This window comes from Rhinolophus sinicus, linkage group LG03 (assembly GCF_036562045.2).
Source record: "Rhinolophus sinicus isolate RSC01 linkage group LG03, ASM3656204v1, whole genome shotgun sequence".
Taxonomy (NCBI): Eukaryota; Metazoa; Chordata; class Mammalia; order Chiroptera; family Rhinolophidae; genus Rhinolophus; species Rhinolophus sinicus.
This window is the reverse complement of record NC_133753.1, coordinates 155,745,349-155,772,916: the sequence shown is the minus strand read 5'-3', so window position 1 is coordinate 155,772,916 and position 27,568 is coordinate 155,745,349. Positions and strand designations below refer to the sequence as shown.

General features: G+C 40.4%; 1 protein-coding gene and 1 long non-coding RNA gene across 6 annotated transcripts in view; one reads left to right on the top strand and one right to left on the bottom strand.

The window, feature by feature from the left end:
* PIK3R1 (phosphoinositide-3-kinase regulatory subunit 1) overlaps positions 1-27,256 on the top strand; it is an 86,470-nt gene extending 59,214 nt beyond the window's left edge. For 3 of the 5 annotated variants that reach the window (XM_019746040.2, XM_019746039.2, XM_019746042.2), the window contains 12 exons: positions 4,186-4,317; positions 5,125-5,326; positions 5,508-5,587; positions 17,889-17,991; positions 18,752-18,850; positions 18,953-19,133; positions 19,391-19,516; positions 20,271-20,413; positions 20,628-20,804; positions 20,904-20,972; positions 21,665-21,835; positions 22,988-27,256. In XM_019746040.2, coding sequence (XP_019601599.2) covers positions 4,186-4,317; positions 5,125-5,326; positions 5,508-5,587; positions 17,889-17,991; positions 18,752-18,850; positions 18,953-19,133; positions 19,391-19,516; positions 20,271-20,413; positions 20,628-20,804; positions 20,904-20,972; positions 21,665-21,835; positions 22,988-23,177 — 1,673 coding nt within the window. In that variant the 3' untranslated portion in view covers positions 23,178-27,256. Of the gene's footprint in view, positions 1-4,185; positions 4,318-5,124; positions 5,327-5,507; positions 5,588-13,665; positions 14,227-16,254; positions 16,424-17,888; positions 17,992-18,751; positions 18,851-18,952; positions 19,134-19,390; positions 19,517-20,270; positions 20,414-20,627; positions 20,805-20,903; positions 20,973-21,664; positions 21,836-22,987 lie in introns of those variants that run through there. The other 2 variants (XM_019746044.2, XM_019746043.2) reach the window with 2 other exon arrangements.
* On the bottom strand, positions 8,562-10,192 carry LOC141570699 (uncharacterized). The gene is made up of 2 exons (XR_012495112.1): positions 10,113-10,192; positions 8,562-8,791 (listed from the first exon to the last, which is right to left on the bottom strand). It is a non-coding gene; the product is annotated as an uncharacterized LOC141570699 (long non-coding RNA).
* Positions 27,257-27,568: the final 312 nt, after the last annotated feature.

Genomic DNA, 27,568 nt, shown 5'->3' with positions numbered 1-27,568 from the left:
AGTTTTTAAATGTGACCAAACACACAATGATGCATTTTAGCTTTTAAAAAAATCTTCACACCACCTGTGAGGTGGAATAAATAACCAAAATTCATGTCAACCATATATTTTGACAGACAACTTTCCTTCCTCATTTGAGATCAAAACACACACGTAGAACACTGGTTTCATTTGCATTCTGTGCTATAAAAGTTAATTTTGTAGCAAAAAAAGAGTAAACATTATCTAAATTTAGGAGTGGATCCTCTAGGACTGTTTCCAGCTTGAGGATTTCTCAATTCATAAAAATACTGTATCCTGGGAGAAATTCAGAGATAAGTCACTTACACTAAAAAAAGCAAAAAAAAAACAACAACAAAAAAAGTCTTTTTAACAAACCCTATGAATTACCAGTGTCTGAAAAAGACAGACGGAAAACAGCAGCCCACTTTTATTAACACCTACTGGGTTATTTTATTTCATCCATACATTAACCTTGTGATTTAAATACTAGTACTACTGCAGGCAGAGGTGTGACATGCACACAAATTGTTCTGACTCCAGAAGTCCTTTTTTCCTACTATATTGCCCTAAAATGAATTATTTCTTTTATGGCTCATTTGAACTTTAATGGTGTCAATTTTCTCCTGATTGTATTGGTTTCCCTTAACCCAAATCAGGCTTTTTCTTTAAAAGTTCTCATCACGAGAAAAAAATTTTGTTAACTAGACTTATTGTGGTGATCATTTCACAATATATACAAATACAGAATCATTTTGTTGTACACCTGAAAATAATACCAGGGGTGACAAAAAAATGTATACAAGTGAACACTTTGGTCAACGTTGCTCAAGCAGTAGTTGGCCGTAATCAGAAGTGTCTGGACACTGATGGTAACACTTTGAGCACCTCTTGTAATTGCAGAAGTCAAACGTGATTTGTAGTCATCTTTTGTTATCGGTATATGTTGATTATAATTTTAATACAGTCTCCCTTTCTTATAATGTACATACATTTTTTTGGCACTCTCTGTATAATGTTATGTCAGTTCTATCTCAATTTTTAAACATTGGCATTTTCAATCTCAGCACTGTTGACATTTTAGAATGGATAATTCTTTGTCGTAGGGGGCCATCCTGGGTATTGTAGCAGCTTAGCAGCATCCCTGACCTCTACCCACTAGATGCCATTGTCCCCCAGTCATGTCTCCACACATTGGCAGATATCTGGTGGGGGTGATGGTGGGATAGCAAAATTGAGAACCCCAAAGGAGAACTACTGACATACATAGAGATCAACTGAGGAGAGGCCACCATGCCAGTTGGAGGAGGGATGAAGTGTTGGAGGAAAGGTTGCTGGTTATCTGTCATGGGTAGACTCAGTGAGAAGTGGGGAGGAAGAGCATATAAACTCACCTAACCTAGACCTAAAGATTTTATAGCTCTCACCTAGCTAGCTTCAGAAGTCATCATGACAGACATGTATGGCTCTTGGAAGAGCTTTAACACAAAAAAATAAAAAACAAAAACAAGAGAGAGAGAGAGAGAGAGAGAGAGAGAGCGAGCAGAAACCAGACAGAAACTCCAAGAAGCTTTAGAAGTTACATTAAAATAAAATAAATGGAACATACTATGTCATCAGCTCTAGTGGAATTTGATATAAGGTGAGCTTATGCAAAGACTTGCCAAAGGCTTACCCAAAGACTTGAAATAAGGTTATTTCATTCAAAGGTTGTAAAGGCTCTTTGGGATGCACGTCATGTGTTAGAGTCGTGTTAATTCACTGAAGCCCTACTCTAAGGACTTTTTATAGTTCAGCCCACAAATGTTTAACAGGTACATTGTGTGTGCTGGTTACTGGGGGAAGCAAGTGGAGAAGGTCAGAGCCGCAGTCCGTGCCCTTGACGTGCTCTCAGTCTACGAGGGAGGCACATCGTTAGTATACTCTCTGGGAAGTGTCCTGCGACAGCTATGGCTCATCAGCACTGCTCTTGCAGAGAAGGCAGCAGAAACCCTGCCTGAGGGAGGGACATGTGGAATGTTCAGTGTTTCATTGTCTTACTACATCATCCAATGGTTTATCACATTTTTATAGGAAGAGCAAATTAAGAAATAATAATTTGCTGGCAAAGAGACATAGTAAATGAAGCATACAGGGGGTGAAATGTGTGTGTGTGGGGAGTGGGGGGGGCGGGGCAGCAGCTTGCCCAATAGCCAGTGGCTATGGAATGTCCCTGTCATGATGCACACACAATTTTGACAGTCCACTAGCAGTTGCATTACTTTCGAGGTTGATCCTTTATGCAGAGACCTAGTATTACCTTTCCCATGCTTGTTAGAGATGTGATATGTCTCTGGTTAGTTCTTTGTAGGACATTTAAGTGATTTAACCCTTGCCTGCTCTCTCCACCTTTTTAAGTTTAATAATTCTTTTCCTCAGACTAACCTATCCACTTTTGTTATGAGATGGTCTTTTCTGAGCTTTACAGTATTGTGTGATTATCTTTCCTAATATCTGCCCAGTTAGTGGGGCAACTTTGGATTATGAGCGTGTATCCAAGGAACTTTGGTAGCTTCAGGCTCAAGCAGAAGTGATTTATAATATCACTCTTGGTCCACGGGACCCAGGATACCATCTCGTACTCATGCTCAAACTCCTTGCAGTGAACTGTGGTTCTTTCTCGCTCTCTCCTAGGTCACAACGCCATCCAGTCACTTCTTGATAATGTCTCACACATTTCTAGTTGTATTAGAATTCAAATTACCTGGTGTTACCTTTCCTGCCAGCAGCACTCCTCCCCAACTTATTTTTAACACCACAACTAATAAACCTGTTTTAAAATACAGCATTTTGTTCATCACGTAGCACTTGGTTCACCTTTTCTCCATTGAGTTCCCAGGTCTCCCGCTAATTCTCCTCAGGTTAACCTTCATTTCACTCATGTGCATTCTTCAGCAGCAGCCACACGCCTCTCGTTTCTAGATGCCTGTAGTCATTCCTTCCCCCAGTATCCCTTCTTTCTGCCAGGCACTGTGCCTGTTTCTCTCCCACGTTCTCAGAGGGGAACTTTGACTTGCTTTGTATCACCCTGTTCCTAAATTGCCTGACCTCTCTTCCAGCTGAAGAATTTACTGGACAGATATGCTCACCTTATCATTCTTCTGAGGTAGTTGAGTTCAGTACCCACAGGTTAGATTAGTAGTACGCTAATCTGAATACCCTGTCAGTATTAGGGGGAAATGTTCTAAAGATGTTCCCATTATTTTTATTGGAGATTCTTAAGAAGGACTGCTAAAATTCTTTATCTTATTGTTTAATCAGTCACTCTGTTAGATTAAATTTTATATTGATTCTGAGATGCAGTATTTAGCAACTCAGATTTTAGGAAATCTGTGGGTTTGCATTTCACGTTTTCCTGTTGAGGTTTTAGGAAACCTTTACTATATGATTAGCCTTTCCTAGGCAGGACCATTCTCAATCAGGGCAGAACCACCCTCCAGAAGGTATTTGGAAATGTTGGGGGGGAGAAGGGACTATATTAGTTTTCTAGGGCTGCCATAACAAAATTCCACAGACTGGGTGGCTTAAAAAATAGAAACCTATTTTTTACTGTTCTTGAGGCGAGAAGTCCTAGATCAAGGGAGGTTTGGTTTTTTTCTGAGGCCTCTCTCTTTGGCTTCCAGATGGCTGCCTTCTCTCTGTGTCCTCACATGGCATTTCCTCTGTGCATGCACCCCAGGTGTCTTTTTGTTTGTCCAAATTTCCTCCTCTTATAAGGATACCAGTCAAATTGGATTAGGGCCCACCTTAATGGCCTATTTTAATTAACCACCTTTTTAAAGGCCCTATCTCCAAATACAGTCACATTCTGAGGTACTGGGGTTAGGGCTTCAACATAAGAATTGTGGGGGACAAATATTTTTTGTTGCCTGAACGTCTGGGAATGTGCTCTTGGCATCATGGGTAGGGGCCATCATGCTAAACGCTTCCAGCGTTGGGGACAGACGGAACTACACAAAGAAAAATTGTTCTGTTTGAAATGCCAGGAGCAACCCCTGTGAAAAATCCTGTTAATACGTACTCAAGTATCTCGTATTTGTCCTCATTGCTTCCTTTCATGTGTCACATTTAAGTCAGACGTTCAGAAAATTGGCCCAACCAATGTTCAAAATGTCTGAAATATATTTTTAAATATTTCTATCATAGATGCCGCCTCCGTGGACTTGGAAACAGTTGATGTTCAAGTTTTAGCAGATGCTTTCAAACGGTATCTCCTGGACTTACCAAATCCTGTCATTCCAGTAGCTGTTTACAATGAAATGATTTCCTTAGCCCAAGGTTTGTTTTCTCTTCTGAGAACCTTATTGAACCTATATTGAGATGTGGGTTTCTGTACTTCTAAAATCTATGAAGTGCTGCATATGAAGAGATAATTTTTAGAAAATATTAGTAGAAATTTGCCGTCCTTTCCCCACCCCTTCGTCCCCTCCCCCACAACTTCCCTCCATTACCAGGACAGCCAATAGAAGGCCCCGGTTCTCATGGGCTTAGGAAGACTGTCCACATTTTGAAATGGCTAATTGTTAACCTTTATCAGTACTAACATAGTTCATTATATCAGTGAAGGCCACAGTGTCCCTGTCCCATGTTCCATCTAGGTTCAGGGAACTGGGACAAGACCTGGTGACTGGGGTGGTTCTTCTCATCTTTTTCAAGTGGCCATTACAAAAGTGTTGAGGGAAGAGGACTCTCAGTTTTAGGAGCTGATGCTCAGTTCAAGTTCTTTGGGGGCAGGAAATTGTGGTTTGTGACCTTCAAAGTCAAAACCTGTGATACTTATCTGATGCTCCTCCGATGTAGCCAATCACACTTGCAGCTGCTCAATAGAAGGCAGATTTCTGCCAGCACACCCTGAACCTTTTGTGGTTTTTTACACCAAGAGTTTCTTACATTTCCATTTGACTTGAGATTTCGACTTTCTCACAATGCCTTTTCTGACGAGAAGAGTAACTGTACTGTCTGCTGCTTCTAATGACTTTGTTTTAAATGACTTCTTCTATAGCTAGAAGAAGAGACATTTTCTAGGTGTTTATTCACTGATACCTAGAAACAGTCTCTTACTCTTTTTTTTGTTTTAACTTGTAGAAGTACAAAGCTCCGAAGAATATATCCAGCTGTTGAAGAAGCTCATTAGGTCACCTAACATACCTCATCAGTATTGGCTTACGCTTCAGTATTTGCTAAAACATTTCTTCAAACTCTCCCAAACCGCCAGCAAAAATCTTTTGACTGCAAGAGTACTCTCGGAACTTTTCAGCCCTCTGCTTTTCAGATTCCCAGCAGCCAGGTAAGTGAAAGAAACATGTATTTTTGGGTGATTAGAGTAGTCCTAGGTTGATTGGTCATTAAACTTATTCTAAAGATATGAGTTCACAGGTGCATGTGCATATTTTACACTTGAATGTACAGAAATGAAAAATGACTGTTGTGTAGGGGGAAAGTTTCTAACAGAATTCTCTTTTTTGTAGCTCGGAGAATACTGAACACCTCATACACATTATAGAAATTTTAATCTCAACAGAATGGAACGAACGACAGCCCGCACCAGGTAATGCCTTTTGAACGTTTAAAATTCTTGCATGGTCTGGTTCTTAGAGCCTGGAAAGTCGCGGCTTTAGAGTTCCTTTGAAATTATATAAGTTTCTTGTAGAATTGAGATGCATGATATACTGTTATCTTGTGATTTAAAGACAAAAATCGCTGAGTGGTAGTGTATATGGTAAATATTATCTGGATTTTAACATTGTGGATTTTAAGGGATCTTGGTTTTAGATGAGGCTTGTTGGGAGAGTTTTCTCTTCCCCTCAACTTTTATGCTTCTAGTTGTTGCATAAATTATGGAGTTCATTTTAGTTGTTGACATTTTTGTTTTTCTTTCTAATATTTAGAAAGTAGGGGACTTATAATTACTATATAATTTGAAGTATTTGGGAATGTGTTTTTTGGAAGCAGGTATGCTGAGAAATGTCTGTCAAAATAAACATTTTCAATAATGCAAGCAGTATGAAACCAGGGTGTTCACTGAAGCAAGTTAAAGCAAGCCAGACACTTCTTTGAAAGCAGGCTGGCATTCAACTAGCCATTTAACAAAGCATGAAATGTAGACCATGTTAGCAGTGGATTTAATTTAAACTGATGTATTTTTCTTCTGTGGAAAGTCTAAACAGCCTTATTTTGCCATATGTACTGGTTAAAAGCTAATAGAGGCTGGCCATTTAGAATAGCGATTAGGGTCCTAAGGTGAAGTTTCGGGACCGGTAAACAGTGTTGCTTGTGGTCTTCATTTATGCCTAGAAGTTAAGTAAAACATCATCAGTGTATTGTTTATGATAGGTAACTCATGCAAATGACTGAATGTATCTCTGTATGAGCAGGCCTGAGGACCCAGGCATCAGTGTCAGGCAGTGGTGGTTTAAGTTGTGCTTTTGAAGGTGTTCCATGGCCAGGTTTGGTTGTTTGCATTTGGATGGGACAGACTGAGGGAGGCGAGGGCCTATGCTTAAAACCCACCTGTAGGATTGGGATAAATGAGGCGGGTGTTGGGGAGGGCTTCCGGGGACAGGCTCACAATATGGTATCCAGAGGTCAGAGAGGCAGCAGAAGTGGTACCTAAGGCAGGAATAGAGTGTTCCAGATGTCCCAAACCACAACAAGCAGGATGTTCAGCAGGGAGACTCTGACTTGTAGGTAAACTGCATCAGAGAAGTCTGTCTAAGGTATGGCCTGGGACCTGAGTCCAGGGGCTACCACAAAGGTCTCATCTCCGGTGACCGCTGGAGTCATTTGTTAATGAATGGTGGAGCTGTGTCTGTGTTCAGAGGCCGCCTTGGGCTCAGTAGGAAAGATTGCAGTGATGGGTTAGAAGTGCCCTGTGATGAGCAGGTAGAACAGGTATTGTCGCGTCCAGCACAACGAGGGTTGTAGGGAGCGAGGAGGGCGGCGCAGGGTTAAGAAAAGACAGTAGCCTTGAATAAAGTGCCAGGGCCAGGGGACCGGCAGCCTCAAGGTCTGGGCTGTGGTGCCTAATCGGGCCTAGCATCAGCTTTTATTAGTTAGGTGGGGAAGCAAAGGAGATAAAGCTTGTCAATCTCAAGATCTGTGAGTCCTATACATCATAATAGAAAACCATTGGAGTCAATCACCCTTGCCTGCAGGCAGCTGCACCTTAAGTCTCAACTTCCCCAAGGGACAAAACCTATATGCATATGAATAGATGGAGAGCACATCATTGAATCACTTCCCTTGCAGGTTTTGGGAAGGAATGCAGCCACAGAGGCAGAGGCTTTTTTTAGCCTGGGGAAAGTGGGGGGCTGTGCCCACCTCTGTGAACCCCGTGGGTTCTCCTGTTGGTCCCCACTTGACTGCGCCTGGCTTGAGTTGTCCCCCACATGGGGAATCTTATCATTAGCTGACCAGCCATCTTTTTGGGGCCAAACGGAGCCGTGTGGTGCAAACACAAAGTTTTCCAAAGTCCCTGAAAGGATCCATCTCACAGACTCTCCTTTCTTTGGGGGCAAGTACAAGGAGACAAACAGTTAAGTTGCTGCCTGGCCACAGGTATGGAACCTGGCACTTGAGCCATTCATTGATGACCATCCCTGGATGAGTCCCATGGGTGGGGAAGGAGAAACAAAGGAGGACTCTGGGCCAAAGGCCCGGCTGTGATCTTTCACTTCTTCCCGACTCACGGCAGTCTGTCTCAGAGACTAGCAAGAGCGGGGCCTGCTGGCGGGGCAGGGCCAGGCTGTGGTCCTGGTCTTCTCAGTGGCTGCCCCTCCGGAGAGGTGACGCAGGGAAGCTGAATGCCAGACAAGAGATGCCAGATACCCACAAATGAGTTGATCACATGGAGTTTTTGAGAATTTCTACTCTGTGGAGTATAGTAGGGTCAGTGGTGGAGTTTAATGGGCCTGACTGGTATAAACTGGTTAAACGTCTTTATCAGTTTTAGCCCAATTCTGCCAAAGAAAAGATTCATCTGCAACCAGTTTCATAATGCGCACCTAAAACTGCTTGGTATGCCATAGACCCTACCTACATTCTTCTATAAGGAACTGGTGTGCCAATTGCAGAGGCGGATTGATTCCATCAATTCTGTTGTAGAATGATAAAGCCTTGAACGTTTGCTAGACCATCACAGAATTCATGCAGCATCTTCAAAAATTTGGATCCATGTCAATTTAAACCCTAGTTGGAGCCATTTTTCCCTCTGTGTGATACCTCTTAGCTGTTCTGGAAATTGTGTGGGCCCTTTGGAATTAAACGGATGCTTCAGGGTCTCTCACTTGTGAAAATAGGCTACCCACCCCAGGAAAAACGTCTCATTCTGAACACTTTCATGTTCAGGAATGGCTGTAGTGCAAATGATTGGCAGGACACCCTGGGTTAGAGAAATGACTTCTTAGGCCTGGTAGTAATGTGACATTTTTGTAGAATCCTCCATTGTTGCCCCAGCATGTTCTAGCACCAGAGGACTTTGGAAGCACAACACCAGTATGTCTCTATCAGTGGTCATAAATCACTTATTTGCAATGACTTTATTGTTGTGAATGGAAATGAATATGTAAATGATATTTGTGGGAGAGGAGAGGGGAACAAGACTATTATGGGGCAGGCAGACGTCTTTGCTAGTTCTTAGCAGATGGAACTTGAAACAATGGGCAGAACTGATGATGTTTGAGGCTGTGTGTCAGTTCAAACAGGACCCATTAGCACATAGTGTCTAATTAAATATCAGGAGGAAGGGCACGAGCTGTAAGTACAAAAAGAATTTTAGAGATGTGATTGGTGACTTTTTAGGGCAATTACATAGGCAGAAAACGCTCATAGAAAAAATAAGACTTGAAATGGGCTTTGAATAATAGATACAATTTGAATAAGGGAAGGAGAAATAGGGTTTCAGTTCAAGGGAATTTCAAAGATTTATTCAAGTTAAATTGCAAAGTACAAAAATAATGGCTTGAGAGTTTTATCAGATCTTAAAGAGCAGTACATATTTTAAGTGACAGTATCATAAAAAGCATCACTTGAGAGTTGAAAGCATTGTCTAGCTCTTCGTTTGCACACGAGGAAACTAAAGCCCACAGAGCTTGAGAGTATCACCTGCTGCCACCCAACCTGTGTGTGTCAGAACCGGGTCTGCGGGAGGACCAGCCCCAGGCTGCAGCCTGTTGCTCTATCTGCTGCCTGGGTTTGTGAGTAATGGTGCTGCTTTTAGTGACCAGTTAAACAGTCCTCTGAAGTCTCCAGCAAGTAATAAACTAAAAATATGTGAAATTTGCACCTCTGGGTCACATAGAGTAAAGAGCCACATACAATTTGTATAGCTTTTGGGATAAGGCTCCAAGGCCCTCCCTTCGTTGGTTGTGCAGTGGAAAGAACAATGTGAGTCAAATAGATCTGGGTTTGAATCTCAGCTCTTGCTACTTATTTGCCAAGTTTATCATCAGGTAACTCAGCCTTTCCAAACTGTTCTCCATTCTGTGAAATGGGAATAATGCCTCTCTCCTGGGGTTGTTGGGAGAATGAAATGAGGTGCTAAGTTCTGAAGCTCATGAACTTGTAGTATGTATGTCTCTACCGCCTGTTGCGTCAACTCTAGTTTCTAAGGCCCCACCAGAGCTGGCCTCCTTCTGCAGCTTTGTCTCATCAATCCACCTTTCCTAGTGAGTACTGTCTGAATCCTGTCAGCCCACTGTCCCCACTGACCCCAGGTCCCTAGCCAGCAGAGCCAGACCTCCGGGAGCCTGTAGGGGCTTTAATCAAAGTATGAAAGAGACACTCCCAGGGCAGTGTGGCCCTGTGGGTGCATTCCTTGGAGGGAGGAAGGAACCTTTTCCTCTGTGTGGCTTGGTGAGTGGAGGGGCCCAGGCCCTCCAATGGCAGCTCCTACTGCCACTTTGCCCAGGTAACTTTACACAGTGCACAAAATGTACAACTGTACACAGCAGCCCCAAACAGTACCATTCACTTCATCTGTGCCCACGTAGGTCCCCCCAGCCCTTACTTATGTGTAGGTTGTTGCCCCATTCAGTATGTTTATGCCCTGAAGCCCCTTGTCCTCTTACACTTACCTGTCCTGTAGTTCTTCCTAGTAGTTTCATCTGTCCCACCACATTTCTCAAGGAAAGGCCACTTCTCCTTTGGAGCTCTTCCTAGCATAGAACAGGGCACAGTATAATAATAACCCAAATGAATTGTTTTTTATTCTTTGATAAACTCCCCCACTTTCAAAGCACTTTCACGCAACAACTCATTTAATGCATCCAGCAAACGTGTGAAACAAAGCTTCTCCCAATATGAAGGGAAACTAAGGTTTCAAAGGTTAAGCACTGTTTCCTTTGTTACTAAAAATCTTAAAAATATTTAAAGCTGAACAGCAGGTTTTCTTGAATCATTATGTTTACCCTACTAAAACTTAGGTAACTAACGTAGATTTCTATAGAGCAACTAAGGGAAAAACAGGACCATTTAACATGGGTTTCTTTGAATGAAACCCATTATAAGTGTATTTACATATTTCAGATTTCATGGATATATTCAGAAATATTAATGTAGCATAATTGAAGTCTAATATTGCACCCTCAAGTCCAGAGTGGAAAATAAATGACTCTTTCTCCTCCCTGCCCTTCTACACCTGTCAGAGTTAATTTTTAACCACTGGCGCATTAGAAAACATTCATCCTAAAGAGCCTGATTCATAAATCTTGTTTTAAATGCTCTGAGCTTGGTTTTCCACCAAGACCAAAGCAAGCACTAAGGTAGAGGGAAATGACTTTCAAAGAGTTTTACTTTTCTCTGATTTATTTTTTATTGAGTTTAAAATGTGGTGTGACATTAGAGAGTTATTTCAAAGGTGAGAAATGAAACCTTGAAAAAAATTCATGCATGCATTTAGATGGGTAGGAATAAACAGAGGCAACCCATACGAGGTTATATGTCGAAAAATAAGGAGTTTTCTTTGTGCTTTGGAAAAGAGACATATTGAAGAATGTATATGTTGATGGGGGGTAGCACAGTTTTTCTTCTGTCTTCATGGCATAGCTTTCTCTTTTGAGGGAAAAGGACAGGGCAGGAGTTCTTTTCTCCACTAAGCAATGGACACCTCTCTTCAGATACTTTGTAGAATGTGTCAGTTTTGTGCATGCGTAAACCTAAGTTTATTTTGAAATTCAAATAGACATTTTTCTTCCTGTGGATCATGAAGAACACTGCATATGGAGTAACGAATTTGTATCATCTTGAAAAGCCCTTCTGTCCTAAATTATCTTAAGTTGAAATTATGAAGGGAGGAATTCATTTAACCCTTAAAAGATAATTTTGGTTCGTTTACTTTTTTGTCACTACCTGTTTTATAAAAGTGGTCTTTTGTTCAAAATCATGGCCCACAGAAACGTTTGAGAAGTTGTACAGGATGAAAAGTGGTTGTGAACATTCATTATTTGGTGGTGATTTGCACATGAGATACAATGTTCAGTTTATAATTTTCAAACATACTTTAGTGATGAAGGGGCATTTTTCTGATTAGATCATACCTGCTGAGAAGCAAAATATGGCCAATTTTTGCCTCTGAAATGAATTTTACCAAACTTTGGGGAAATCAAAAGTAGTAAGACATATTGGTTTGAAGAATGCAGAAGGGTAAAGTTAGTTTTCAATTATGTGTGTAAGTTTTCCAGTGTGGCTGAGTCTTTGGGTCACAGATAAATGCTGAAATTAACATATAAGTTTTCTTAAAAGAGCTTAGCAGCCACATGAAAAATATTTCCTAAGTTGTTTTGACATCTGGGCATTTGATTTATTAGTTATTTGTTGGTGAATCATATAAATTAAGTGACAATTAAGTTGGATAATTATATCCATTTTCTTTGAAATTTTCAACAGTGTGAGATGAATGAAACATGCAGAAAGTTGGTTTTCTCCCAAGTAGAAGTCACTGACTCTGTTCTACCAGCAGAGGGCTCCCTTTCTAAGCTAATAAAGAGCATGTATCTTACAGATCACTTTTCAAAGACTAAAATTGAATGGGAAAAGATTCAGCTCATACTTTCAGTAATATAATAGAATCTTTATGGTAGATGATTGTACATATTGTGAGAAATTTGAAGCAAAGTTTTCAAATCTATTTTAAGACTTTCTTAAGTAGAGGATGTACTGCTTTCCAGTGGATATTTTTCTTCTGAAACAGAAAATATACTGTTGGGCTAGAAAGCATTTTAATCTTCGAAGGTTTTGACACTAAACACCATGTGCATCCAGACAGGTATGCTTAAGAGACTGACGTTTCCAAGGTTTCTAGCTTTAGAAAGACTATTTTTAAAAATAAGGCAAGACTGTGCTGCTCAGGATATAAGAACATTCTCTGCACTAACCATATGTCCCTGTAATCAGCTGGCAGGAGCTGGAAGATTCACTTACAGACTTTTTCTTTCCATTGGAAAAGTAGGTTATTTTCTATTATATGAACTACACCGATGGAAAGTTTGTAAATTCCCTTTCATTGTGCATCCAGCAGCACTTCCCAGATATTGCAACTAATCCTGAAGCTGCTTCCTGCCTGTGTAGACTTTATATTAGCACCTCGATCTTCCTTCATCACTGCATGTGACCATTGGGTCACTTTCCCATACAGAGTCTCAGGTATTCTAGACAGAACCCATATTTCTTCAAAGAGAATTAGAGGTAGCTTTTTTGTTTGAATAAGCTAAAAATAGAAAGCAGAAAAAGTTTTGCTGTAGGTGTGAAATTCTTGGCATGTGGCTTAAAAGAAATTAACTTGAGTTTCACTTGTTAACTTTTACTTTCTCTGGCACAGGGAAGTGAAGAGCAGGGCCATGGGATAGAGAAAAAGGAGTTTAGGACCAAACTTCAGAGGGCTGGGTCCTGGTCCTGACTATTATCTTGTGCAAACCACTTCACCTCTGTGGGTCAGAATTGTGTGTGTAACATGAGGAAATTGCCTGATGTCATCTCTAAATTACCTTCTAGTTTCACAGGTAGTGATTCTTTAGTGATTTTACATTGTGTTATGGTTCTTGCGATAACAACAGTAAAGGAATCTTTGCTGGTGCAAGTGAAAATTTTCTTAGGTCAAATTTTAATTCTTTAAATAGTAGCCAACTAAGTCTGGGTCATTACACCTTTCTTAAATAGAGGACAGAAATCCTCTAGAAACGTATTCCATTCTCCTTGCCCGCCCATCCTTTGCTCCAGGTGGCTGTCACATGAAACTAATGCAGATACACCTTTTAATTATTACAAAGTCCTATGGGCATATAAGTGTGAGTTGCAGTTTACTTTTTTATATGAATAGCTGCAGAGTGGACTTTTTTCTTTCTCAATCTTCACGTGTGTTTGGAGTACAGAATCCATGCAGAGTTCGAATAATCTTCTCTGAGACTATTAAATACGTTTTAAACCTGTTCCCGCCGAGTTGCTGCACAGGGCTTTCCTGGTACACCTGCGGGCTGCCTGTGCTGGTGTGTGGGAGGAGGTGGACACGAGAAAGGCACGATGTTCTGGGCCGTTCCGAGAGGTTCAGGCCTTTACAAGCAAGGCTTTGATTCTATTTTTTGCTGAACTAGCTCAGCCACTTCCTGTGTTTGGCTGCGCATAGTGCCTCGCTTCACTGTGGCCACTTGAGCCCTGCGAGCCAGCGAGCGCGCCGCCGCAGCCAGTTAGAGAGACTATTTTAGGTCCCCGTACAATGGCCTTCTCATTTCCTCAGTGAAAATGAGCGAGTTGAGCTGGCATTGGCCACTTGTTAGCAGATGACAGCTTTGACTTTGACTTGGGCTCGGCTCTCCTCCCCTCCCCGAAATCCCTAGCTCAGCAAATATTTGAACCTGCCCAAGTTAATCATGAAGCTGCGATCTTTATCTAAGAGAGACGTGCGAGCGCCTGGGCCTTTTCCCTCCCCGGTACTGTACCAACATCCTGCAGCTTTCTCCGTGGGGAGCCGGCGGTGAGGGCGCTGCTGGGGCCGTGCGTTCGTCCTGGCCGTCCCCGGGGTCCTGCGCCGCCCGCCCGCCCCTGCGCGCTCTCGTAGCGCCCGCACTGCCCGCCAGAGCTGTGGGGGGAGACGCGGGGGCAGGTCCCGGTTGCTGGAAGAATAGCTTTTTGGATTTTTTTTTTCATTGTTGGATACAGGCATTGAAAGAGAAACCGTTGAAATGCATAACCTGCAAAGTAAGTTGCCTTTAATTTGTGCACTTCTCTGCCCCTTCGCTGTTGCACGGTTTTGTTTTGTTTTTTGTTCTGTGAAAGGTGCAGTGTGTGTGTGTGTGTGTGTGTGTGTGTGTGTGTGAAAGATATTAAGCACTCCCTGGGGAGGGCAGATGGGAGATTAGGGGAGACACTCCCCTATTTCCTCAAGGGGCACAATGTGAGGGAAAGATGGGGTTTAGGTTGGAAATGGGGAAGGAGGTGATTACAAAGTGCTTGGCTGGAAGTTGGTGTCTGGCCAGGCCTGGGAGAGACGTGGAAAATCACCTGTCTCCGTGCCCTCCTCCGTGGATCGCTTTGCCACATGGGTTCCAGCAGCAGGAATGGTTTGCACCAAGTGCTCCCAAAGACTTGGGGTGGCACAGTGCGCTGTCTGTTAGAAGCACAGCAGCTGCCGGGAGGACACTTTCCTTTTGGGGGACCATCACCGTTTTTATTAAACTGAGAGAATTTTTTTCTGAATCATATCTGAGAACATACTCTCCCACCACCACCACCACTTTTACCATTTTTATTTGAATTTGAGTTTAGGTTTACTTAAACCCTTAAGCAAATAAAAGTGAGTGGGAGAGGGTGGGAGGGAAGAGGCTGAGCCTGCCTTCCTGGTTAATGGGAAAATGAATTAAACTAGAGAGGGGTACAAGTGAGCAGTGCGCAGAGAATGTCCTGCCTTTGCTCTTTTATATATTTTATGATTACAAATTTGATAGAAAGTCGAAGAATAATTTTCAAGGGCTTCTGCATGCTTTAAATTGACACACAAATATGTGACATACATATGTATGCAGATCACAAAGCCCACTGTAGTTTTTTAAATCAGCCACATTTACATGGGAGGGGGGAGCTTTCCTCCCCTTTCCTCCCCTCTCATCATATTATCATAAAAGTAAAGGTAAAGAGACTGGTTCCCAAGGGGAATGTACATTAAGCTCCAGAAAGAGTGGCAGGATTGTATGCAGAATGGCTTTAAAGAACTAAAATTAATAATTACATTAATAAGGGAATGGATTTTTTTTTACATTAAATAATAAGAAGGAATAGTAATAATTGTCCCCATAGTGAGGCATTTGAGATAGAGGGGATAAAAGCCCCCCAAAAGTGATTACATCACTCTGTCCCTCAAGCAGTATTAGCACAGTAAATCTGAAGATGGGTTCATCAGTGAGAAATACTTGCCAAGATAACTCTACCCCTACTCTCATATGTGGCCTCTTTCTTTTTGGAAGACACAGCTTACCTTGACCATTCTTGTTAGACAGTAACATTAAAATTCTCATTAATAATGTTGACAATTATGTTGATTATTTCTGCTAATAGACATCTTCAGTAGCAGAAATGAATTTTCATTGTTATTCTGTAAAGTCTAGTTTTAACTTTGCAATATTCGGTAGAGGAAATTTTAAAGCCTTTACATTCTTTCGGTTGTGCTTTCTAATGTGGTACATTTGTGACAGTGTTTAAGTTCTGAGTTTTCAGTTAGACTGAAATTAAATATCCAGTGTTCTTGATCCTTTTTGCATTTAGTCTTTATGGGAGGTATTTAAGGACTCTAAAATACATCTTAAATATATATCGTTTTGATGCATTTATAAGATTTTTAAAGCAAGGAATGACTGGGCTATCTAAAAACCCAGATGCACTAGGGAAAAAAAAAAAAAAAGCTACGTGCTGCAGCATATCAGCTTTTGTCAACCTGCCAACAGTGGAGCGTACCATGCTGCAAGGAGTAATAAAAAAGGAATTAGAAAACTCACTGCTGGAGGAGAACAGTCAAATTAAACACCTTTTTAAAACGATGAGCATGTATATACATTGCCGTTCTATTAAATGTTGGTCCTTAGTGAGGTTGGGATTGTGCTAAGGCTGGTATAGAGGAGAAATGATGAAGCAGGAGTGGTCTGGTGACATTTTTCTGACTTGATTGGCTGGGGTGTGTGATGTAATAGGTTACAGTGCAGCCCCTTATAGGTTTTAAAATGAATTCCAAGACACCATTACAAAGAAAGCCGGACTCTTTTCTTATTACTGAGCTCAGCCAAGGAAACTCTCGCACAAATGTACAACACTGTTTGGAATATGGAAGACCTGGATTTAGAATATGCTAAGACAGATATAAATTGTGGCACAGACTTGATGTTTTATATAGAAATGGATCCACCAGGTAATACTGCAGTATTCTTGTAGAAAGCTAGTTAATTCTGTGGCATTTTATTTCATTTTTATTTTTTTTGACAACTACTGTAACAAAGCCTCTTTACGTCTCTATTTTTGTTAATTTGTTCTAATTTAATAATTAGTTTGGTCGTAGCTTGAAAATTAAACAAATTGACTGCCTGTGGAAGCAAGCAGATCAGGCTGTGTGTGGTAAATGCTTATTCTTACTTGAATGGATATGAATGGAATTCCAGTTTTTCACTGGTGTCTTTTGTTAATCAAGGTCTTTTGCCGTAGGGGTTATATTATTGTATATTGTTCCTTTAGTTAAAATGATGCCTCCTTTGTGTTGCCTTTCTCTGTTGACAGTGGATGAGAACAGTGTGGTACTTTGCAGTGATAACACTCGATACTTTAGAAAGCATGCAAAATGTAGCAGTGATTGCAACTCAGTTCTCAGTTCTTGGGGACCTGAAACTATTGTAAAGCAAATGTTGAGACTTTGCCTGGTCTCTCCTATATTAAGATACTATAATGAGAAAAGAGGTTGGCTCTCCCTTATTTAGTCCTAGTCTGTATATTCCTGATAGAAGCCTGAAATAATTTTTACATAAATTAAAATAGTAACAGCGCTTTAAAACTTACGACTTAGAATTTAGCTGAAAATCCTCGACTTATTTTGCTTTCTAAATTAATTTTTGTTCATTAACGTTAGCCCTCCCTCCCAATTAAGAAATTTCAGAAACACTGCAGTCTCTCATTTGTCACCAGCTGGTATATGAATACCGATTTGACATTGAGGAAAAGGAATGTGGTTTTTAATCGGTCTTGGCATATTGAGCACAATTTATCCAATAGAATATGAACATGGACACTAAAGAGATTTAGGTCACAGATGAGTTTCTTAAAGTGGCTTATTGGCAGAACAGTGCCTGAAATACTAAGGTTAGAGAAGCCTAATTCCTCCTCTTAAACATATTGCTATAGATGAGCTTTTTTTGTTTGTTTGTTTTTTACCACAACAGCATTTGTGGAGAACAGAAACCAAATTTGTCTCTTATAATTAAATAAGATGATGAAATTAAAGCCAGTCCACGTGATTCCTCCTGTTCATATGTTCATAGTTTCTTAGTTTCTTACTTGAGGTGCATTTGACCAAGCATGAAACTTTAATATAACTAGAACCTAGAAGTAGAAAATGCTGTGACTGAAATTCGTTCAAGTGGCCAGCCCAATTTATTTGCTAGTCTCTAAGCTGTTCTCTTTTTCGGTTTCTTTTCTCTGAGCCACACTCTGAAAGATTTCTGATTTTTCTTTTTAAACTGTCTTCCATGTTTCATGGAATGGTGAATTAGTGCTACATTCCACAGTTATTCTTTTTTCTACATAGAAATGTTATTTAAAGATTAAATTAAAAATGTTCAATTGTAGTTGGGGTTGCAAACAACTTTTTCTTTCTTCTTAATCTCCAGCACTGCCTCCTAAACCACCAAAACCCACTACTGTAGCCAACAACGGTATGAATAACAATATGTCCTTACAAGATGCTGAATGGTACTGGGGAGATATCTCGAGGTAAGGCTACAGCAACACTTAGTTTTCACTAGAGATAGAGAGTTTTAGATTAAGAGAAAGAAAAGCACCAGCTTGCTAAGTTCCATTTTTAGGATATCATCCAACATAAACATGAAGCATAGTTGGTTCTCTTCCAAAGACGACCAGAGAAGTCACTGAGCCGCTGGAGAACTGTGGGTGCTGGATGCCACAGGAAATTAAATACCCGAGAAGTTTCATTATTGACAGAGATGGCTGGGAAGCACCAGGATGAAGTGACACTGTCTAAAGGCAGCATGTAAAGTCACTCTCTAGTAGACAAAACTCTTACTATTAAGAATTAATAGCATCTTCCACATAAAATAAAATGGCATTTTCATTGTTTGCTTTTTTAAAGGGGAGTGAGGAGTTGGGAGGAAACCTTGGGATCACTTGCTTTGCTGATTTGTCAGAGTGATTAGAGTGTTTGGTTAAAAAATAAAACTTTGTACCACATTTATACCAATAGTGAAAGTAGGTTGTTGTTGTTTTTAACTCCCGTGCACCTGTTTGTAATGAGAAAGTTTATAACATTTTTATATAAAAAATAAATTAGTAAGCTCTAAAAACGTGATTAATAAATATAAATCTATAGGGGCAGGCTGTATACAAGCTCTGTACTTTCTGCTAAATTCTGCTGTGAACTTAAAAGTGCTGTAAAAATTAAGTCTGTGAAACAAAACTACACCTAGAATCACTAAGTCCTCAAGGTGAGTTCTCTCTTGTGTTCTTTTCACTTCAGGGAAGAAGTGAATGAAAAACTTCGAGATACAGCTGATGGAACTTTTTTGGTACGAGACGCATCTACTAAAATGCATGGTGATTATACTCTTACACTAAGGTGAGTCAAAGAATATAGGTAACATTGGGGTGGTTCAAGTTGACATTACAACATTTCCTTAAAGAAAATTGTAATGCTATTATATTTATATTGTACTTACAGGAAAGGAGGAAATAACAAATTAATCAAAATATTTCACCGAGATGGGAAATATGGCTTCTCTGACCCATTAACCTTCAACTCTGTGGTTGAATTAATAAACCACTACCGGAATGAGTCTCTAGCGCAGTACAATCCCAAGCTGGATGTGAAATTACTTTATCCAGTATCCAAATACCAACAGGTAATCAAATACTCATGTTATTATATTATTAAAATAAGATACTTGCTATGCTTAGAAAACATTTTGAAGTGGATGAATTACATGTCATAAAATTTGAAAAGCTTTGCACTTGTGATTACAAAATTACAATTTAAGAGAGAAGCTAAATAAAATACTTTATCTGACATGCAAAAGTCCTTATTTTGTTAAACAATCTTTAGTTGATTTAATACCTTATCAACTGACTTTCTTTTTCTCCTGGTCTCTAATCCTTCTAGGATCAAGTTGTCAAAGAAGATAATATTGAAGCTGTAGGGAAAAAATTACATGAATATAACACTCAGTTTCAAGAAAAAAGTCGAGAATATGATAGATTATATGAGGATTATACTCGTACTTCCCAGGTGAGTTTTCTGTGAGAATCCGATTAAAATTTTAGAAATCTTAGTTATTAAAACCTAACATATATTAAAGTCAGCTAAAAAAAAAAGTAAAAAAGGTTGAGTTTTTGCAAATAAAGTGGGGAAAAGAGCATTTATGAATCATTGATTATGCTAATAATTTATTCGTTGTCTCTCTAAATCTTTCGAATGAAGCCTATAAGTATCAGAATAATAAATTAAGTTCACAAGATAAATGAAGAGGTTGCTGTGAGTTTTAAGTTGATTTGATGTCATTCCTGATTGAAGAATTCTTGTTAGATTGGAAACTAGTAATAACGGGAAGTTCCACAGACTTGTCTAATCTTAGAAATGGAGAGTTAACCATTAGACCCCTGCCATGAGAAACAGAGGCCACACTATTGTAATGTTATCCTGAAGACTTAATCTTCTCTAGGCCATCTTGTATCTGGGCCCCTCCAGAGGGAGTAGAAGGCAACAGGGGTGTCCTAACTGCTGATAAAGTGGAATGGCTTCAACAAAGATGAAACTGTAGGAAATTGTCAAGTAGTTGTCGTCCATAGATTGGGAAAATTCCCAAAGGAAATGGGTAGTTTCGTGATAGTATTATTGGGTTTTATGAATTAGAGTCCCACCTTGCTGAGAGTACTTGGGTGTTAGATAGTGAGACAGATCAGGTGTCCTGGTCATGCCTTACAATAAGAAATTGCCTGTTCTACAAAAGGTGTGACATTGTCTTATTAAAATTGTGTTACAGGAAATTCAAATGAAAAGAACAGCTATTGAAGCATTTAATGAAACCATAAAAATATTTGAAGAACAGTGCCAAACCCAGGAGCGGTACAGCAAAGAATACATAGAAAAGTTTAAACGTGAAGGCAATGAGAAAGAAATACAAAGGTTGGTGAACCATGAGTACTTCCTTTGTCCTTGTGCTAGAGATAACCAGAGTCTTCTAAAACTGCTTACAGATGATCTTGCTTTCCGTGCTTTGCATAATTAAAAAACAACAGCAGTCTTTACCTGAGGAATCTAGAGGGAATCTTTTCATAAACTTGGGGAAACCTTCATGAATGAACTCAGGCAATGACAGACGCATTTCTCTTACCTGTAGGATTATGCATAATTATGAAAAGTTAAAGTCTCGCATCAGTGAAATTGTTGACAGTAGAAGAAGGCTGGAGGAAGATTTAAAGAAGCAGGCAGCTGAGTATCGGGAGATTGACAAACGCATGAACAGCATTAAACCAGACCTCATTCAGCTGAGAAAGACAAGAGACCAGTACTTGATGTAAGGATTGAAAATGGAACCCTGTGAGTGAATGATTGGTAATGGCTAAAATTAAGGATAAGTTACAAATAACGTTTTCTTTGTAAAACTCTTTTTCAGGTGGTTGACTCAGAAAGGTGTTCGGCAAAAGAAGTTGAACGAGTGGCTGGGCAATGAAAACACTGAAGAGTAAGTAGTTCCTCCAGATGGCAGGATTTTTTTCATTTTAGGAAAGCTCGTGACTTGCTTTAGAGGAAAAGTGAAGACTTTTACTGAGTTTGGAACATCTTGTGGGAGAGAGTGTAGCAACTCAGTCTGATTATCCAGAATTTTTTAAAGGGAAAGTTTAGAAAGGAAGATACAGAGTTATTTTGTCCCTTAACGCTGTAGAGTGACACTGTCCATAATGATGTCCCTGAATATCTGAAAATCCCAACATATGTTTAAAACAATCAGATTTTTAAAAAGACTCAATTAGGCCTAGTATATTTTTGAAGCTTTAAGTATCTGTTTTGTTTGAGTTATTTGAAAACTGGCAATCCTCCTAGTCAATCAATTTCCTGATCTAAACTGGACAAACAGGATTGTTTAATACCTTCCTTTCTGCCGAGTCTGCTGAGCACAGTTGCTGACCTCAAAACAGGAAAACTGTACCTTATTGCTGCTAACTCTCTGTCCAGGGAGGGTCTACTGAGGGCTACACTTGGTGAGAGGAAAACTCAGGCCAGGGAGGCTGGCTGAGTCAGACCAGTGATCACTTATAGGAGGGGTAGAAATGAGGCAGAAGTGCTGAGAGAAAGGGCCCTTCCTACGAGGGAGGGTGGCGCAGGCTCGTGGCTCCCATGCACTTCCTTTAGGAACCTTCTCTCCTGCCTCCTTAGCCAATATTCACTGGTGGAAGACGATGAGGATTTGCCCCACCATGACGAGAAGACGTGGAATGTCGGAAGTAGCAACCGAAACAAAGCTGAAAACCTACTGCGAGGGAAGCGAGATGGCACTTTTCTGGTCCGGGAAAGCAGTAAACAGGGCTGCTACGCCTGCTCCGTAGTGTATGTATCTCCAGCAAACTGTTTTTCTTGTCAAACATCTTTTGAGGAGGTGTTTCATCCAGCCAGGGGGCAAAGCTTTGAAAAAGTTCTAATCTGGAAGAATCTTGCAGATTATAATAATGTAGAAGAGGAAATAGAACAGGCAGAAGATTTTAAAGTCTGTTAATAGACTCGAGTAGAAAGAAACCTGCTTTTTAGCTGGAAGATTGGGGGTTGGGTCCCAATTCAGCAACTACTTTGTTTTTTGGGGGGTGTTTTCTTTTTCTTTGTTATCTTTAAAGTGGAAATAGCAGTGCTTGTTCTTTTTGCCTCCCAAGGCTGATAGAATTAGACTCAGAGGTAATGGAGAATACCACCCACAGGTAAAAGTCTCCATCAGGGAACAGATCAAAACACTAAGAAAAAAGACTCTGGTCACTGTCCTTGAGATAATTACACCCAAGAGAGGACATTTTTGTCATATGGCATATTTTGTTTATTTCTTAGTAGTCTGGGGAGTACTTTGAATGAAAAGGGAGTTTTGGATCACTCAGCATTTCAGAGCAGTGAGTGTCCTCCAGGAGAGAGGTTCTGAACGTACGTTATACTCCGTGAGCTACCTCCGTTTAAGCAGAGACATAGCCCTATCGCAGAGGAGGAGTGAGCAGAACTTTGGGTTGAGGGAATAGAGAGCCAGGGCCTGGATGGAAAGGCGTGTGGACATTTTAAGGTTAGCCTGAGAGAAGGAAGCCTATTGATAACTGTGGTAATAGTATGACCCTGATCGTTAAGCAGCGCCGAAGGTAACGGTTGGAAGCTACCCCTTGTTGCGTGCTCACTGCATTCCGGGCATTCTGTTAAGTACATCCTCTCATTTCTCAAAGCCACCCTGTTACACACCTTTACACCCTGTTACACACCTGTCACCTTCCTTTTAAGCCATTTTTAAGATGAAAATACAGTGGCTCAGTGAAGCTGGGTTACCGACGCAAGTCACTCAGCCAGTGACAGAGCCAGGAGTCTACAGCTAAGTTAGGGCTCTTCCCTCCATGGAGCCTGGCTGGCATGCAGTGTGCTTTTCAATGGTGATGATTTTGTTAAAAACCCCTTGAGGAGTCATGAATTGTCCTGGACAAGCTCAAAAGGCATGTGCACTCTCTCTCTCTCCTCTAGGGTGGACGGCGAGGTGAAGCATTGTGTCATAAACAAAACGGCCACCGGCTACGGCTTTGCCGAGCCCTATAACTTGTACAGCTCCCTGAAAGAACTGGTGCTACATTACCAACACACCTCCCTTGTACAGCACAACGATTCCCTCAACGTCACACTAGCCTACCCGGTGTATGCACAGCAGCGGCGATGAAGCACGGACCCTCCGATCCTCCTGACGTCCAGCCACCCTAAGGCCTCTGGAAAGCACAGGGCCCCTTCTCCAGCCTGACCTGTGAATTGAGCTGCGGACACCAAGCCGTCTGTCTTCAGATGGGCCTCGCGCTTTCGACAAAAAAAGTAGTACGGGAAGACACGCAGCCTCGCGCTGTGCGATGACCAGACGTTCCTAATCTGGAGTGCTTATCCTTCCTTCCTTCCTTTCCTTTTTTATTTTTTGGGGGATTTAATTTAAAGCCACCACACAACACACAACACAAAGAGAAAAAGAAATGCAAAAATCTCTGCGTGCAGGGACATAGAGGCCTTTACCCATGGTGCTCGTTCACGCTTTCTGAAGCTTTACCAGCTCAAAGTTGGGACCTTGTCGACCAGAGGATGGATGGGCCTGAAGACCCTGGCCTGGGATCGCTCGGTCCAGCCTGGTTGAGCCTGGGTGTTGCTGTGCACGGTGGACCCAGACACTTCGCACTGTGGATTATTTCATTTTCTAACAAATGAACAATATGTAGCAGAAAGGCACTTCCGGCGCACAAGGGACACTTTGGGAGAACGTCAGCTCACGTATGTTCAGAGGAAATTCTGTTGTAGCAAAGTGGCAGAAAGTGTTTTGTTTAAACTTTTCAAAAACAAAACAAAACCCACCAACAGAAAAAAATGGAACTTGGAAAATAGGACTTAAAGTGAAACTCAGTATATAAAATATGTACATAACATTGGATGACTAACTATCAAATAGACGGATTTGTATCAATACCAAATAGCTTCTGTTTTGTTTTGCTGAAGGCTAATTTCACAGTGCTATGCAATTCTTAATTTTCATTGTTATCTCAGTTTTAAATGTACCTTCAGAATAAGCTTCCCTTGCCCCAGTTTTTGTTGCTTGAAAATACTGTTGTCCCTGATTTTTGTGTTAATATTCATTTTGTTATTCTTTTATCTTTTTTTTTTTTTTAAGAAGTAATGTACAGGATGCCAGTTTAAAAAAGGCTTCAGAATTAAAACTATGAAATATTTTACAGTTTTTCTTGTACAGAGTACTTGGCTGTTAGCCCAAGGTTAAAAAGTTCATAACATTTTTTTGGACTAAATGTTTTGTTGGGCAGTGCCTGATAAGCTTCAAAGCTGCTTTATTCAATAAAAAAAAAGAGAAAGATATATGACTATGACAAAGTATCGCTGAGTTCAACAATGTTTCAAGACTCTTATACGGTACCTGACAATGTTTGTTTCATAAAGAATTGTGAACTTCTTGGATCTAGGGAGGGGGGATGTAGCAAAGGGATGTACAGGTAGGGTGCAGGGAGGGGTGGCATGCACTTTCTCATGATTACAGAAGAAGGAACTAACTGCAAAGTGAAGTTGCTTATACTTCAGTCTTTTCCCATTTTGATCTGCTAGTTCTCAATTGTGACAATTACAAACCTACTAGGACTCTAACACAGTGCAGCTGGTCAGATATTTCAGTTCTTAGGAAGGAAGTTAAGACTCCAGGAACCGCGTTCCACCTTTGTTTGGAACACTGATTTCAAGGTATAATCGCTACATTTAGAAAAGAGATCACTTTTTAACATTGGACTACCATAACAACCAACTAACATTCATTTTAGAAAAAGCATGATCTGAAAAAAATGTTTTTATCTGGATATTTGTTCTTTTTCCAAGCTTTCCGTTCACTTTAGATCATAAAGCGAATAGGCATGATCGTGAAACTGTTACTGCTCTGGGGCTGTGTGGGGCTCATTCAAGTCATGGCCATTTCAGGAATCATAACAGTCCTTCTCATTCATCCAAATAATTGTATGTGTTATACTCCCACTGTGGGGAAAAGGAAGGGGTTGTTAGTCATCTTTCCAATTTAAGGCAAGCATGAGGGGCCTCTGACTCCCAGATGCAAAAGCCTGTGTTCAGTGGGAATTGTACACGTATTGGGAGGAATAAAGGATGATTCTAATCATGGTCAGTGGCTGGTAGCTTGAAACGAAATCTTACAGTTTCAGTTTTCCTTTCTCAGCATCAGATTCATCCACAGCTTTATTTCTCTTCCCTCAAATACTGGGGTGGGGGGATTTTGTTTTGCTAGTGTTGTTCCTTTTGAAATTCTTTGGAAAGACTCCTTCTAGCAGCTGAGTTAATCAACTGTAGAATGTATTTTTTTTTTCCCCTCTGTACATGAAGCTATTCATATCAAGAGCAATAGTCAGTCTTGCAGCCAGACTGACAGCCCTTAAACTTGACTATACTGATCTGACCATCTCCCTCTCATCTCCGGACAATTGATGATTTCCCTGGTTTGCGTCTGTGTCTGGTTTAAATCTCTCCTTCCATGTCACATAGAAGTCTAACAGTTAATAGTAGTTTATAAACTAGGGTTTTTTGTTGTTTTGTTTTTTGGTAGCACATCCATGTATGCTATTAAGTATAAATTTTCATTTAATTTCTAAACTATAAGATCTGAGATGGAATGTTTCATTAACAGCTACATCTTATCAACAGTTTTGTTAGTGTTTTTGCTTCAACACTTTGCAAGATGACATGGTGTTAGGCACCTGCCTTATTTTTGCGTTGCACAAGCGTACACAATAGATTTCCTTTGATCTGCAAGGGCAGGATGCCTCGTTCCATACCACAGTGAGTTATACCATACCTATGACGTTACACCTCTGCCAAATGCCTGCTTGTGTGTAGCATGCCCGCCACATATGTCATTCTAGATGTTTGACCCACAGGGCTCTATGGGTTCATTTAGACACTCATCTCCTAACAACATTGTCTCAGTGGCTCAAGAGTATGAATGGATACAGCAGAGGCACTGTGACACATCCTCTTATCCATGCATTGATTTTCCCCACCCAGTATGCCATCCTAAAAATAAAAGCCAGAAGCTAAGCTGCAAAGAGGCTGTGACAGGGCTACAGAAGTGGAAGCACTGGGACCTGATATTAGGAGAGAAAAATTATAACCATGTGCAAAGGCAAAAAGCAAGTGTTTGCAACATCTGACAACTTCTCGGCCCTTGATATATGTATATATGTATATGTGCATGGATTGTGTTTCCAGTACACCTTTCAACCAAAAGAGATCCACAGTCGTTGAGTTCAAGTACATAACAAGCAAATGTCTAGTACAGTTCTTGTGTATGTGTATGGGTTGTTTTTATCCTCTGAAGTTGCTTTGTTTTGTCTTATAAAGGTGAAAATTGTTTGCAAGTGAAGTGAGAAGTTCATAATTCTTTGGCTTTCTTCCTGTTTTTAAAAGTTACTCCTTTTGGGAAGCTGGTCTGGATGACCCGCTTAACTTGGAAATCTTCGTTTTCAATGTGTCAAGTCAAAATGTGTTTATGTGAGCTGTCACTGTAGGGAACCAAGTGCTTTGTCTTATAGCTGGTTATGAACTAGTAATGTGTTTGGGAAGTCCTACTGATGTTCCTTATTGGGAGAAAAATTCTGCTGGTTTTTAACAACTGTGCTTTTGCTATGCATGGTATCCAAGTCAGTTGGAAAGCAGATCCTGAAATTTGAGTTCAGGGTCATTTAAGAAAGGGGCAGTTTAAAGCACAATGCCTCACATGGGACAAAGTTCCAAAATACTAAATTCTTATTTTTAAAAAATCTAGTTGTATAAAATACTAGTATTATGAGTGAAGGGAACAGAATTGGGTTCATTGGAAACACTATCCAACTTAACATTAAACTTGTCACCATGAGATAGCATTAGCTGCCCAGGATGCTGCTATTAAAAAAACAAAAACAAAAACAAAAATATTCATTTATATCTGTGTATTTTTTAAAGCTACAATCTGTTCAATGTTTTTACAAATCTGTTTATATGACATTGTTAAAATAAAGTTGGTCTTTTGACGAGAGGAAGGATGTCATGGTCAGTTGTAATTTTGCCTTTACAAGGCAACTTGGGTGGGGGGGGCGGGGGAGTGTGCCTCCTTGACATTTGGTTGAAGCTATAGATTTAATGGAGCTATGTCTTGTTGTTTTAAGTTGCTTTAATGCATTGTATTAGGTCTTCAAACAGAATAAAGGTTGTTTTGAAACTTAATGGTTTGAAATTTCAGTTATCACCTAAGAAATATTTCTAAAACCACTCTCTTGCTCTTTTAGTTAATAAAAGTTGCTGTTTATAGTCTCTCACCGACCTTTCACTCATTTTCCAAAGTGAGAAGGACATTAAAAGTGGTCACATGAATGATAGCTCAGTGTTGTTTACCTAACTACACTATATCCTAAATGATGAGAAGAAGTAGTGGCTGGCTGGCTCCGTTGCTTAGAGCGCGGTGCTCCAAACAGCAGGGTTGCGGGTTCAATCCCCACATGGGCCACTGTGAGCTGCGCCCTCCACAACTAGATTGAA